Raw genomic sequence first — 15,153 nt, 5'->3', positions numbered from 1 at the left:
CCAGGCCAGGGATCGAACCTGGACCACAGCAGGGACCTGATCCAGATTCCTTAACCCACTGAGCCACATGGAAACGCCCTTTCATTCTTCTTATTTTTTCTTTATTTATTTTGTCTTTTTAGGGCCACACCTGCGGCATATGGAGGCTCCCAAGCTAGGGGTCTGATCAGTGCTGTAGCTGCCGGCCTATGCCACAGCCACCGCAATGCCAGATCCAAGCCACGTCTGCAACCTATACTACAATTCATGGCAATGCCGGATCCCTGACCCACTGAGTGAGGCCAGGGACAGAACCTGTGTCCTCATGGATACTAGTCAGGTTCATTAACCACGGAGCCACGACAGGAACTCCTAATTCTTATTTTATACTGGAGTATAGTTGATTTACAATGTTGTGTCAGTTTCAGGTGTACAGCACAGTAATTCGGTTAGCCGTATACATATATCTATTCTTTTTCAGATTCTTTGGTGGGAATGTAAATTGGTGTAGCCACTATGGAGAACAGTATGAAGGTTCTTTCAAAAACCACAAACAGAGCTACCATATGATCCAGCAATCCCACTCCTGGGCATCTATCTGGAGAAAACCATAATTCAGAAAGATACACGCACGCCAGTGTTCACTGCAGCACTCTTTACTAGCCGAGACAAGGAAGCAACCTAAATGTCCATCCAGAGAGGAATGGATAAAGATGCGGTACATGTACAAGGGAGCTTGCCTCTTTAACACACCTCCACCAAATCTCCCTTTCCACAGAGCTGGCCTCAGGCTCACATAAGGGCAGGCAATGGCATTTTACAGAGGGCCTAGAGAAATTTTTTCATGTTTATTTTTATGGTTGCCTTCTTTATTCGGAGAAATTTTCAATTTCCAATTCAAGGTAGTGATAGAAGGCTTCCTTTGTGCAGGTATCCTTTTTTTTTTTTTTTTAAATGAGCTCTTTTTTTAAATTTTGGCCTACGCCCGAGGCATATGGAAGTTCTCAGGCCAGGGACTGAACCCATGCCACAGCAGTGACAATGCCAGATCCTTAACCCCCTGAGCTACCAGGGAACCCCCGAGATCTTTTTTTGGGGGGGTGGGGGTAGTAAGTTGATAACAGCAAGTGACATGTACATGATGCAAGAGTTCCCACTGTGGCACAATGGAATTGGCGGCATCTGTGGAGCTCTGACTGAGATGCAGGTCCAATTCCCATGTTGGCACAGTAGGTTAAGGATCCAGTGTGGCTGGCCAAGGTCCAAACTGCAGCTTGGCTCTGATGCCTGGCCTGGGAACTCCATACTTTTTTCCTTTTTTGGCCATGGGGCAGCCAAAAAAGGAAAAAAAAAATGAAACAAAACATATATGACCCAAACCAGGAAAATGGTTGCAGAATGACACCAGGAAATTATAGTGGAAAGGAAGTGAGGGTTGAGGACAGACTCTGCTTCTTTGCTGAGACCCTTCAGCTCATCTGGAAAATGGAGACAATTGTGCCCACCTCACAGGGTGCTACAAGGGCAAAACAAGGGGCACAAGAGAGCCACACTGAGGCCATAAAAGCTTGCATCAGTGTCACACACACCAATTGGAAAGAGTATCATCTTCCAACATTCCATGGCACCCTGAGGTCTTTTAGGGCCCCAGGAACACAGAAGAACTGGCAAAAGGCCATGCTCCCATGACCCAGGAGCATTTGAACTTGAGAATTGGGCAGACGGGAATGCAGAAGAATGCCTGTGCAGAAGAACGCTGAGCCAGCACGCCTCAGAAAGGCCTGCGGGTGAGGCAGCCCCTGGATGGTGTCTGAGATGCCGGATTTCAGGAGGGCTCCTCCCACTTCCCAACAGATAAGAGGGGGCTCCCTGCGCCTGCACGGTCTGTACAAACAGCTCGGATTATGCAGACATCTGCTTAAGTCTGGAATTTGGGTCCCTGCCAGCAGAGGGTGCTCACGTGACCAGCCCCTATCTGAAACCCTGGGCGCTGAGTCTCTAGTGGGAGTTCCTAGTAAAGGACACTCTCATGGGGAATGAAGAGTGTCCCGTGACTCCCCTGGGGAGGGCTCTGGGAGCCTGTGCCTGCTTCCCCCAGATGTCACCCACACGCCTTTCCCTTTGCTGACAGTGCTTTGTCCCTCGCTATCACGCATCACAGTCATGAGTACAACCAGAGGCTGCCCCCTGCGAGTCCGCTGAGCAAACCATCCAATCGGAGGTGTGGTCCTGGAGACCCTGACAGCCTCTCCAGATGCCACATTCTGAGGTCTCCACTAGGAGACCACTTCCTTCCCCCAGGACATGTGTTTCTCTTTCTCCTTGGCTGTTCCCCCAGCTCTGTCCCATTACCTCTTCTTTTTTCTTTTCTCTTTTTTTATTAAAGTATAGTTCCTGCCACGCCATGGCTCAGTGGTGATGAACCCAACTAGTATCCATGAGGATTCAGGTTCAATCCTTGGCCTCACTCAGTGGGTTGAGGATCCGGTGTTGCCGTGGGTGTGGTGCTGGCCAGCAGCTGAGGCTCCAATTCGACCCCTAGCTTGGGAACTTCCATATGCCGCCCTAAAAAGACAAATAAATAAATAAATACCGATGATTTACAGTGTTGAGCCAATTTCTGCTGTACAGCACAGTGACTCAGTCATACGTATATACACATTCTTTTTCTTATACTATCTTCCATCATGTTCTGTCCCAAGAGATTGGATATAGTTCCCTGTGCTGTAGAGTAGCCCACTCCTGGGCATTTATCCAGACAAAACTACAGTTCCAAAGGATACATGCCAACTATACTTTACAAAAAAATTTCTTTAAATCTTACTATATAGCACAGGGAACTATATCCAATCTCTTGTGATACAAGGTGATAGAAGATAATAAGCAAAGAGTTCCCACTGTGGCTCAGCAGGTTAAGAACATGCCTAGTATCCATGAGGACCAGCTTCAATCTCTGGCCTCACTCAGTGGGTTAAGGATCTGGCCTTGCTGTGAGCTGTGGCATAGGTTGAAGATACAGCTCGGATCCGGCATTGCCGTGGCTGTGGCCTAGGCTGGCAGCTGCAGCTCTGATTCAACCCCTAGCCTGGGAACTTCCATACGCTGCAAGTGCAGACCTAAAAAAAAAAAAAAAAAAAAAAGATAACAAATGAAAAAGAATGTGTATATATGTATGACTGGGTCACTTTGTTGTACAGCAGAAATTGACACGACGTTGTAAATCAACTACATTTTAATTTTAAAAAGTTTATTAAAAGATACATGTACCCCAATGTTCATAGCAGCACTATCCACGATAGCCAAGACATAGAAACAACCTAAAAGAAGATGCGGTACGTACAGACAATGGAATCCTACTCAGCCACCACCTCTTCTTAGGCAAAGAAAGCCCTGCCCATTCCCCACCCCCACCCCCACACCTCAGAGAAGAGAAACTTGGACCCATGAGCCCACGCCAGTCACCACACCCTCCCTGGGTCTCAGGAGCAGAAAAGTAGGCACCAGAGAAGCTTCCAGCAGGCATTCTGTTTTCAGGGATAATGAGATCAGAAATCAACAAATAGATCCCAGGATCATCCTCCCGGATCAACAACAATGATATCAAAAGCCACTTCCCCTCCCTCTCTGACTCACGTGGACCTGAAATGAGAAGCGGGAGAAGCCTATTTCTGCATCAGCTGACAGGCTGCTGCAAAACAGCTATTTGCCTCTCTCCAGACTCCCCAACTTAACTGCTTGTTTCTCAGTGTGGGGAAGAGGGAAGAAAATCCATACTCTAAAATGAAAGTCACTCGTGAGAACAAAGAAAAAATCGTGTTCTAGCTGGAATTCCCAGAAGCCAGTAGAGAAAATGAGAGAGAGAGAGAGACAGAGACAGAGACACAGAGAGAAGCAGTGAAATGAATGAAGAGAAAGTGGGAAAACCATCTGTTTACTTTATAATAAAAGCCTTTTTTTTTTTTTTCTTTTTAGGGCTGCACCTGTAGCATATGCAAGTTCCTGGGCTAGGGGTCAAATCGTAGCTACAGCTGAGGCCTATGCCACAGCCACAGCAACACTGGATCTGAGCCACATCTGTGACCTAAGCTGAAGCTTGCGGTAACACCAGATCTTTAACCCACTTAGGGAGGCCAGGGATTGAACCTGCATCCTCACAGACATTATGCTGGGTTCTTAAACCACTGAGCCACAACGGGAACTCCTAAAAGCCTTTTAAAAATGCTTTAAAGGCTTAAGACGATATGGTAAAGGCTTAACTGTGTCTAACTGTAAAGAATGAATTCAAGGAGTTCCCATCATGGCTCAGCGGTTAACGAGCCTGACTGGCATCCATGAGGATGAAGGTTCCACCTACACAGTCTCCTGGGATAGACCATGATGAGCAAGAATATAAAAAAGAATACATAGGAGTTCCTGTTGTGACTCAGCAGTAACAAACCCAACTAGTATCCATAAGGATGTGGGTTTGATCCCTGGCCTTGCTCAGCGGGTTAAGGATCCGGCCTCACTGTGAGCTATGGTGTATGGTACAAACAAGGCTTGGATCCCAAGTTGCTATGGCTGTGGAGTAAGCCAGCAGCTGCAGCTCCAATTCAACTCCTAGCCTGGGAACTTCCATATGCCACACCTGTAGCTCTAAAAAAAAATACACACACACACACACAAATATATATAAAAGAATATATATGAATATTAATATATAAGAATGTATATATAATATATAAGAATAATAATATATGTAAGAATGTGTGTATATATATACATCTGAGTCACTTAGCCATACAGGAGAAATTGGCACCACACTGTAAAAATTAAAAAAAAAAAAAAAAAAAGGAAGTCTGAGGAGCACAAAAGAAAACAGCCTAGAATAGCATCAGGCAGGAGAACTTCCAAAAAGGCTTGTGGGGAGTCCATGAGTTTCCACTCAGGAAGCAGAAACCCAGAGAATTCTTTGATCCATGATAAAAAGCCACTGAGTCATGGGCAAATATACACTGAATGGAAGCACTAAGAGAAGAAGCAGCTGGCTAAAAACAGGCCCGCGGGAGGACCACAAGGACAGGTCTGACACCCATCTGGCCCCTGTTTGTAGACAGAACATCACATGGGACAAATCCCCCAGAACCCAGTTTATCTGCAAGATGTTCCAGGCTCTCGGTGGTATCTAAAGATCTTATGGTGTGTTGGCACAGCCAGAGGGCTGCCTCTGGCTAATCTGCAGACTGATAACTCCTAATTAATTCACTATCTTATGATCCTTTTATAGAGACAATTCCCTTATAAAAAGATAATAAAATCCTTGAACTATGGAGTCAGGACAAACTTTGATGGCTTGATAGCCTAGAAGCTATTGATGCCAAAGAAATCCAGGCTTCCCACCATCCCTGCCCTGGAAAAGCTTGGTGCCTGGTGGCGAGAGGAGGGGGCCAAGAGTTTGGAGTTCCTGCTATGGCACAAGGGTTAAGAAGCCCACTGCAGCAGCTCAGGTCCCTGGAGAGGAGTGGGTTGGATCCCTGGCCTGGCATGGTAGATTAAAAGATCTGGCATTGCTGCAGCTGTGGCTAGGATTCAATCTCTGGCCCGGGAACTTCCATATGCCATGAGTTTGGCCATTAAAAAAAAAAATGTCAAGAAAAATAAAAGGAGTTTGTGTTGTGACTCAGTGGGTTAAGAACTCAACATAGGGTCCATGAGGATTCAGGTTCAATCTCTGGCCTCATTCAGTGGGTTAAGAATCCGGTGTTGCTGCAAGTTGCAGCATAAGTCACAGATGCAGCTTGGGTCTACTGTTGCTGTGGCTGTGGCATAGGCCAGCAGCTACAACGTGATTTGACCCCTAGCCTGGGAACCTCCACATGCCACAGGCAGCAGCCTAAAGAGGAAAAAACAAAACAAAACGAAAAACAAGAGTACATCAAACAGATATCCACCCCCCACCCCACCCCACCCCCACAATAGGCTGGCAAGGAGGGGCTTACCGGATGAATGTCCAGGAACAAGGAATGCTCTTCTGTGTTAGGGTGGAGGCCAGACACTGCCTCTGCCAGGACTGGGTCAGCATTGTAGAAGTGAGGATGGGAGAGAAACAAGGGTGCATCTAGAAGGCAGAAGGGCAGAGAGGTGGTGTCAGACAAGGAGAGCATGTCGGCACATCCAGAAGCCTGCTCCTGTCAGGCCCTGAGCTGGGCACAGGGATGCACAGATGATGAAACACAGCGACAGCCTGCAGTGTATCCCGCCCCCATGATGATGACAAGATGCAAACAACAATACCTAGACAGAGAGAATTCATCAATTCCGTAAATATTTACTAAGCACCCAAGAGGCACCAGGCACTGAAATCCAGCAAGGGACAAGCTCAGGGCCAGATGGATGGTAAACTGGGGTCTGCTGCTTCTAGCAGGAAAGATCAAAGGAGGGAAAAGAAGGTGGCTCAAAGATGCCAGGCAGAGACGGTCAGGGGATGGCATTCCAAGTCGAAGGGACTGCAGAAGCAAATGCAGGGAGGTGGGAGAATGCATGGTACCTATGGAGCAGACAGTGTGGAGGGGAATTATGGGAGTTGAGGATAGAAAGACTTGAACTTGGGTGAGAGGAAGGGCATCTGGATCGCCAAGCCAAGCAGCCTGGATTGTCTTCTGCAGGCCACGCAGCAATGATCAGAGATGCTTGGGTGCACACACCTCCGGCCAGGTGTCCCCAACATCCATGGGCGGGGGGGGAGAAGACACACCTGCTTTGCTTCTTCTCTCCCAGCATCTGGTCTGCGGGCTGGACGCCAACATGTGGGAACAAGCACTGACTCGGGTCCCAATGAGTGAGAAATTCACACCCAGATACCTGAGGCTGAACCTTTCCATCAATGGACCCAGCAAGGCAAACACCAAGGCATCCTCATGTGCTCAGGACAACAGACAACAGGCCTGATGGACAACGAGTTAGTGAGGAAAAGAATAAGCCTCTCTCAAACATTCACAAGGAGGGGAGTTCCTGTTGCGGCTCATTAGTATCCATGAGGATGCAGGTTCAATCCCTGGCCTTGCGCAGTGGGTTACGGATCGGGCACTGCTGTAAGCTTTGGTGTAGGTCGCAGATGTGGCTTGGATCTGGTGTGGCTGTGGCTGTGGCGTAGCCTGGCAGCAACAGCTCTGATTCGACCCCTAGCCTGGGACCCTCCATATCCTGTGGGTGTGGCCCTAAAAAGACTAAACAAACAAACAAACAAAAAACACCTCACAAGGATCCAGAACGGGCTGGGGGAGGAGAGATGGGGAGGAAGTGCTAATAGGTACAGAGTCTCCTTTTGAGTGGATGAGAATGTTCTGGAACTAGACTGTGGTGGTGGTGGCACATTGTGAATGTACTAAATGCCACTGAATTGTGTTACATGAGCTTCACCTAGATACAAAAAAAGAAAGAAAAACTTACAAGGTTTCCTTCCCTAAAACCAACAGCCCATCTGCTCCCAGCCAGGTGACCTGAATTCCTGTTTATGTGTGTCTGGCAACCTCAAATGTCTAGATTTTTTCTTTTCTTAGCAAAGCCAAGCACTGGTTTGAAAGAAAAGCTGGGATTTTTACTGCTGTCTGACTTCATTTTTCCCAGAGTCCTTTTACACTCATTGTTGTAATGTTTCTCCACAATAATTTACTCCTGCTAGTACCTCTTGGATGTGGCCATATCCAGATACCCCTGCCTGCACTGTCACATCATGTGCTTCCTTGAAGCAACTGCCACTGCTTTACTTAAACAGCTCTATTTTAAAAGGAGGAGTTTTTTGTTTTTTGTGCATTTTTTGCTTTTTACGGCCACACCTGTGGCATATGGAAGTTCCCAGGCTAGGAGGCTAGGGGGCTAGGGGTCCAGTCAGAGCTGCAGCTGCCAGCCTACACCACAGCTCACAGCATCGCCAGATCCTTAACCCACTGAGCAAGGCCAGGAATTGAACCTGAATTCTCATGGATCCTAGTTGGGTTTGCTACCACTGAGCCACGATGGGAACTCCTCGCTTGTTTTCTCACTAGCATCCATACAGGTGTTTCTATTTTATTTCCAAACAGAGACAACACCCAGGTAATAAGCGGTAATCAATTTATAGCTTTATGGCACACCTAAACAGACCTAATTGCCCAGAATCACCACAGATTATTATTAAGAGGTTCTACTGAGCAAGTATGAGGGCCTTACCCAGTACAGAGATTGGAAGAGAGAGAGTTCTCTGGGTCCAAGACATTTTCAAGGCCCAGAAAGAGAAATGTATCAGTATTTCTTATCTTCAGATAAAATGCCACAGAAATACAGATGCAGGTGCACCCAAAGACATGTATGAGAATGTTCTAGGAGCAGAATGGTAGAAGAGATAAGGAAACAGAGGCGTGGTCCCACTGTGGAATACTATGCAGCAATGAAGAGGATGCCCTCAACAATAAAGATGGACCTCACCAATGCAAAAATAAGTGAAAGAGGTCAAGAAAAAGAGAAGAAAGGAACAGATGCTTTATGAGCCCCTTCACATAAAGACCAAAGGCAGGCGTTCCCCTTGTGGCTTGGTGAGTTAAGAACTAAAATAGTGTCTGTGAGAAGTTGGGTTTGATCCCTGGCCTCGCTCAGTGGGTTAAGGATCCGGCATTGCCGCAGGCTGTGGGCATAGGTCGCAGACCCAGCTTGGATCCAGCATTGCTATGGCTTTGGTGTAAACCTCAGCTGCAGCTCTGATTTGACCCCTAGCTTGGGAACTTCCACAGGCAACAGATGTGGCCATATTAACAACCACCAAAAAAAAAAAGTAAGGAAAAAAGAAAAAACAGACCAAAGGCAAGCAAAGCCTTGGTGTTGGAAGGCCAGTGACTGGGAGGGGCCATGGGGAGGGGGTGTCTGGGCCACTTCTGTTCTCCTTCTCTATCACTTTGTGGAATTTCAAACTGCACGCGCCATTTGGACATCTCTCTGCATAAATGTCTACTTCAATGTAAAAGAAAAATCTTTACTTATGTAATACATAATACAAATAATTCTCTTGCACTTTTGAAGTTCTTTTGGCACATAAGCTAAGAGGGTGCAATTTTCATCCCTAGCCCTCAGTAGTGGATGAATATACTGTTTCTGCCTGTTGGTTTCTTCTGGAACCTACACCCTGATTAAGCCCCTCCCCTATTCTCAGCCTCCTGCTACGTGGGTGCTGGCCCCACCCTCTAGAGCCAGGAGCTAAGCATGTGACACAGACTGGCCAATCAGCATAGCCCACGCTTGGCCACTGATTGGTTCACGCAAGCCCCCGGAATCAGAGAAAACTCTGGGACTTTTGCTGAGATGAAGAGGACCCAGTTGCCCCTTTTCTGCAAGGATGCAGAACTGGGAGGAGGTGAGCCTGGAGCCACAGGGGGAGAACCTGCCTGGCAGCAAAGCCAGTCCAGAGGAAAACTGAGCTGGCACATGGCAAAAGGCAAAAGGCAGTTCCGGACAAGCTCTGAGCACTTGGATCCATGCCTAACACAAAGATCTGCTCTGGAATTTTTAGTTACACAAACCAAAAAGTACCCTTTTAGGCCTAATGAGGTTGGGTAGTATCTGCCACTTGTCACAGCAACTATACTGTACAGTCTATCGGGTCTCTGCACTGTCAGCTCACCTACAAGCCGAACTTCCTCTAGACACCAATGAAGAAAGAATTAAACAGGGGACTGGGGCAGGTGGGCCAGAAAAAGGCTATGGCAGAGGTGGGCATTGCCAGGTCCCAGCTCCAAATAACTTCTCCCCTGGAGCACCCCATTCTTCCTGAACTTGGGAAACCATCCAACCTGCTGACAGTCCTTCCTCCAAACCGTGCTGCAAACCCCTTCTCAAATCCCCATCTGCGGCAGGAAATATGACTCCAACCAAAGAGGCCCCCAAAGGCAAGACCCAGAAAGATGAGGAGTGGCTCTCTGTCCTGTTGGCTGTGTGAGCTTAGTCCTGCCCCAGCCTGGAACCTCAGTTACCTAAGTGCAGGATATACCCACACACTCATACGCTCCCATATTGTGTGAGTACCCACTGGGGCACAATTCTAGAAGCTGAAGACAGAGCCCTGCCTACAGTGTTTATAGTCCAATGGAGGAGACAGACAATAATTAAAATAAATACACGCTCAGTGATTTTCAGGAGCAATGAGCGCCAGGAAGACAATAAAAGGTGAAATGACGAAGAGTAGCTGAGAGATGAGGGAAGGGCAACTTTAGAATGGGAAATCAGAGCAGGCTTCTTGGAAGAGGTGGCGTTTGAACAGACCAAGAGGGGGCGAGGGAATGATCCACATAAATCCACATGGATGCCTGGGGAACAGCTGATACAAAGACCCTGAGGTGGGACCAAACTAGATATAGTCCAGAAAAGGGAGAAGGCAGTGGGGCTGAAGCATATTGGTGGGGAAAGCATGGGGAGAAAAGATATTAGAGAGGCCAGCAGAGGCCAGATCCTGACAGCACTGAGGCCTTGGTAAGGGCTTTGCTCTACCCACACAGGGAGCTGGTAGGTATTTGAAGCAAAGGGTTGGGTGGCAGCCCAAGTTTCTGAAAGGTCCCCTGGGCTGCTCTCGGGAACTGTGTCACACAGAACTTTCTACCACAATGAAAATGTTTTCCATCTTCGCTGTCCGTCCCATAGGACGGTCACCAGGCACAGGTACATGGGATTATTGGAAATGTGGCCAATGGGACTAAGGCACTACCCTTTTAATCTGATTTTATTCAAATCAAGTTCAACTTAAATAGCCACACAAGGCCAGTGGTGACCACACTGGACAGTCTGGGAAACAGATCACATGTAGGGCAGCAACAATGTGAGAGGAGGGCCAACTAGAAGGGCCTGGACCATGAGGTGGCTGGAGAATGGGAGAGGGGACGAGCTCAGGACTTAATCTGGAAGCTCCCAGTGGCCTGTTGGGTTAAGGATCCAGCAGTGTCACTGCTGTGGCGAGTGTTGGATCCCTGGCCCGGGAATTTCTGCATACCATGGGCATGGCCAAAAAACAAAAAAATAAAGGGCTTGGGAGTTCCCGACATGGCTCAGCAGTGATGAACTCGACTGGTATCCATGGGGGTTTGATCCCTGGCCCCACTCAGTGGGTTAAGGATCCAGTGTTGCTGTGAGCTGTGGTGTAGGCCAAGGGCTACAGCTCTGATTCGACCCCTAGCTTGGGAACCTCCATATGACGCAGGTGCAGCCCTAAAAAAAAAAGATAAGAAAGAAGAAAGAGAGAGAGAGAAGGAGGGAGGGATGATGGACTTAATTTGGAGGCAGGGCCCGCCGGGTGAGAGGAGGGGAATGGAGCTGACATCCAAGTGTCAAAATTGAGCCTGTGGGGTGAGGGTGTCTCAGCGCCTGGCACACAACTGAGAAATCTGGCTACACCCGAGGACAGTGTGCCAGTGACTACACTCAACCCCACAGCTGCACACCCCTGAACAAGACTTCACGGAACCATAAATTTATTTATTGCCACCTTCTCTCCCTCCCCTGATGGGGTGAAAGGTCCTCCCCAAGAAGCCTCGTTCCCAAGCTGCATATCATGGTGTGGGGGGCAGAGGATGTCCTTCCGAAAAATGTCCGCATCCTAGCCCCCCGGGACATAAAAATAAATCAGGTTATACGCCAAAGGGGATTAGGCTGCAGGAAGAATTAAGACTGCTAATCGGCTGAAAATAGGGAGCATGGCCTAAATTATCCAGGCGGCCCCATAGAGTCTCCGGGGAGGTTAAAACTGGAAAAGGGAAGCAGAAGAGAGTGGGGAAAAGAAATGAGTCCTCAGGCATGGGGTCAGGTAGCAGTGATGTGGCTGGTCTTGAAGATGGAGGAAGGGAACCCCGAGCAAGGAATTCTAGGGGCCTCTGGAAGCTGCCAAATGTAAGAAAATTATGCTCCCTTCCAGCCTCCAGAAAGGTACTTGGTCTGAGGACACCTGGCTCTTAGTCTGGAGTGACCCGTGACTTCTGAACTATAGGACTGCTTACGATAAGACATGGGTGCTGTTCTGAGCCACCAAGTTGGTGGAAATTTATTACAACAGCAATTGATATACACAGCATATTTTTTTTTAAAGTTATCTTTCTGCTGCCCTCATTATCTCCAGCTTAATGGGATTATCAAGAGTACAGAGGCCAGGAATTAACCAGACAGCTCGGGGGGGGGGGGGGGGGGGGGGGGGGGGGGGGGGGGGGGGGCAGATAAGGCCCTCATCACACCACACCCTCTCACCCTCCCACTCTCCCACCAAGGATGACACGTACTGAACCTGCAGGTGCTAACATTCTGAATTCCAGACTCCATGCACGGGCAAAAGCCCTCGTTGGGTGGGTAGACGGAGCCATTAGCGAATAAGGTGTTGGGAGCCACAAAACGAAAGGTGGGGATGCCTTCAAACACCCCCTGCTCCTTGTAGATGAGCTTCATGGACCTGAGGAAACAGACGATGGAGGGTGACAACCAGAACATGGTGGCTGGGGAGTTCCCATAGTGGCTCAGCAGGTTAAGGACCCGACAGAGCTTCCGTGAGGATGTGGGTTCGACCCCTGACCTAGCTCAGTGGGTTAAGGATCCAGCATTGCTATGAGCTGTGGTGTAGGTCGAAGACGCGGCTCAGATCCTGCGTTGCTGTGGCTGTGGTGTAGACTGGCACTGCAGCTCTGATTAGACCCCTAGCCTGGGAACCTCCATATGCCGTGGGTGTAGCCAGAAAGAAAGAAAGAAAGAAAAAGTAAGATGGTCAATATTTGGCTTCCTAACCCCTTTGACTCTGTGTTTTATAAAATTATAAATAACAGTATGTGCTTGGCTAATTTAAAAATGTAGAAATAAATCATAAGTTAGAAAAAATTAAAATTAATTTCACCTATCTCTCATTACCTTTTCTTTCTTTTTTTTTTTTTTTTCTTGTCGGGATGTGTGGGATCTGAGCCACATCTACGACCTACATACACTGCAGCTTGTGGCAATGCCGGATCCACTGAGTGAGCCCAGGAATCGAACCCACATCCTCACAAAGACTATGTTGGGTTCTTAACCTGCTGAGCCATTATGGGAATTCCCTCGTTACATTTTTTTTTTTAACTTGGCCACTATAAAGTTTAAAATTGCAAGTGGGACTTGCATTATATTTTTATTGGCAAGCACTGGCCTAGACAATAGTATTATATCAAGGCCGAATTTCCTCGTTTTGATAATGTACTCCAAAGGGTTCAGGAAAAATAGAGAGAGAGAGAAGTGTGGGATGCAAGTGAGCCAAAGAGCGACAGCTGGGAAAGGGTGCACTTTTTTTTTTTTTTTTTTTTGCAGCATCTGCGGCATGTGGAAGTTCTGGGGCCAAGGACTGAACCCACACCACAGCTGCAGCCCGAGCCACAGCACTGACAAGGCTGGATCCCTAACCTAGTACTCCACCTGAGAACTCCAAGAAAGGTGTGCTTTCTCACAACTTTTCCCCAGGTTGACATTTCTAGTTTGAAGAAGTGAACACAAGCAGAGCAAAGCACCACCACTCCCTAACACTCTGCCCTGGGTGTGTGGCCCTGAGTCCCACCCCCCTCCCCCGCCACAACCGGGTCAGGACAGAACTCCCAGGGAACAGATGCCCTCATCTCTGCCGTGGCCCCCACGCCTGGTGCAATCGGGACTCCATAAAGGTTTGCTGGGGAGGCAGGTGTGTTGGTGTTTCCATTAGTGAGTTCCCAAGCAAAGGATTTGTCCAGAGTGGCCTGAGCAGAGCTGAGGACAGTGCAGCACCCAAAGAGGGGCTCTAGGATCCAGGGTCTCTTCGTACCCATTAGCCAGGGCCATTGAAATTGTTTAGCCCCAAGCTGACCTCCTAGGCTGCCTCTCTGGAGTGAAGGGGCAGCAGAGAGGGATCCAGACATCTCAACATCCAGAGAGAAATTAGGGCAGCTGGACAGTCCCCATGGGGAGCCCACAGCTTGCCTTATTCCACGGCTCCTTGCGATCTTGCTCATTTTCTGCCTGTCCCCACCAACCAAGCCCCAACACCTGCCAACAGCCTCTCTCTGGGCTTTGCAAAAGCACCAGCAGCTGAGGCCTGGCTCTTCATGGTGCAACCAAAGAGAATTCAAGATGGCGACCAGGGCTAGTGGATGCATAAGGAGCCAAGCACTTCCCAAGTGCACACCAAAAGCCACCTGATTCAGCTCTGAGAATCCACAAAGCAGAATTTCCAAGGAGGCCCAGAATGTCCCACATCAGGGCAGTTACCGGCAGGCCTCGGGGCTGTAGAACTCCAGAGAGGATTCGGGAGTCATAAATGGTGCCCACATCTGCCCCGAAGTTCCATTAATCATGTTGCACTGATCGGAATGCCAGAAGTTGACCTGTGGGGAAGCATTCAGACATGGTCATGAAGTAGAGCAAGGCCTCTTAAAGAAATACTCTTGGGCACTGCCCACCTGACCTGGGGGAATGTCACCAGGCCCTGGGCCCTGACACCCAATCAACAGAGACAGCCTGGCATGGCAGTAGAGGAGCAGGCTGTATAGACAAATTGTTGACTGCAGCACCCCAACCCCTAACTGTGCATCCCTGAATGTGCAACTTTGCTGGGGACTCAGTAAATTCGTCTATAAAATGGGCCTGTCACCCACATCTCTAAGGAGCACAGTGACATCCTCACCTCTCAGGAAGTCACCAGACACCTCCTAAAAACAGATCAAGTTTGAAAATAGCACAGTAAGTAAAATATTTAAAATCATAACCGTGGCCACCAGGTGCTCTCAAAACAGCAGTTGCCAGAGTTCCCTGGTGGTGCAGCAGATTAAAGATCTGGCATTGTCACTGCAGCAATATTGCTGTGGCTCAGGTTCGATTCCTGGCCCAGGAACTTCCGCATGCTTCAGGCACGGCCAAAAACAAATTTAAAAACAAAAACAAAAGCAGGAGTTGCCATCAACAATTAACGAACCTGACTAGCATCCATGAGGATGCAGGTTCAATCCCTGGCCTCGGCTCAGTGGGTTAAGGATCCAGCATTGCTATGAGCTGTGGTGTAGGCTGCAGGTGCAGCTGGGATCTGGCGTTGCTGTGGCTGTGGTGTAGGACGGCAGCTACAGCTCCATTTAGCTCCTAGTCCGAGAACCTCCATATGCCAAAAATGTGGCGCTGACAAAAAAAAAAAATATATATATATATAGCATTTGC

The 15,153-nt window shown here is 48.4% G+C and overlaps 1 protein-coding gene across 2 annotated transcripts in view; it reads right to left on the bottom strand.

Moving 5' to 3' along the window:
* SCARB1 (scavenger receptor class B member 1) overlaps positions 1 to 15,153 on the bottom strand; it is a 91,054-nt gene that overhangs the window by 14,239 nt on the left and 61,662 nt on the right. For both annotated transcript variants that reach the window (XM_047759546.1, XM_047759545.1), the window contains exons 6-8: positions 14,215 to 14,330; positions 12,243 to 12,409; positions 5,958 to 6,076 (exon numbers count right to left, since the gene is read on the bottom strand). In XM_047759546.1, the coding sequence (XP_047615502.1) occupies positions 5,958 to 6,076; positions 12,243 to 12,409; positions 14,215 to 14,330 (402 nt within the window). The remainder of the gene's footprint in view (positions 1 to 5,957; positions 6,077 to 12,242; positions 12,410 to 14,214; positions 14,331 to 15,153) is intronic.

The sequence above is a fragment of the Phacochoerus africanus genome, chromosome 15 (genome assembly GCF_016906955.1).
Source record: "Phacochoerus africanus isolate WHEZ1 chromosome 15, ROS_Pafr_v1, whole genome shotgun sequence".
Classification (NCBI taxonomy): Eukaryota; Metazoa; Chordata; class Mammalia; order Artiodactyla; family Suidae; genus Phacochoerus; species Phacochoerus africanus.
This window is presented reverse-complemented; position numbering and strand designations above follow the sequence as displayed.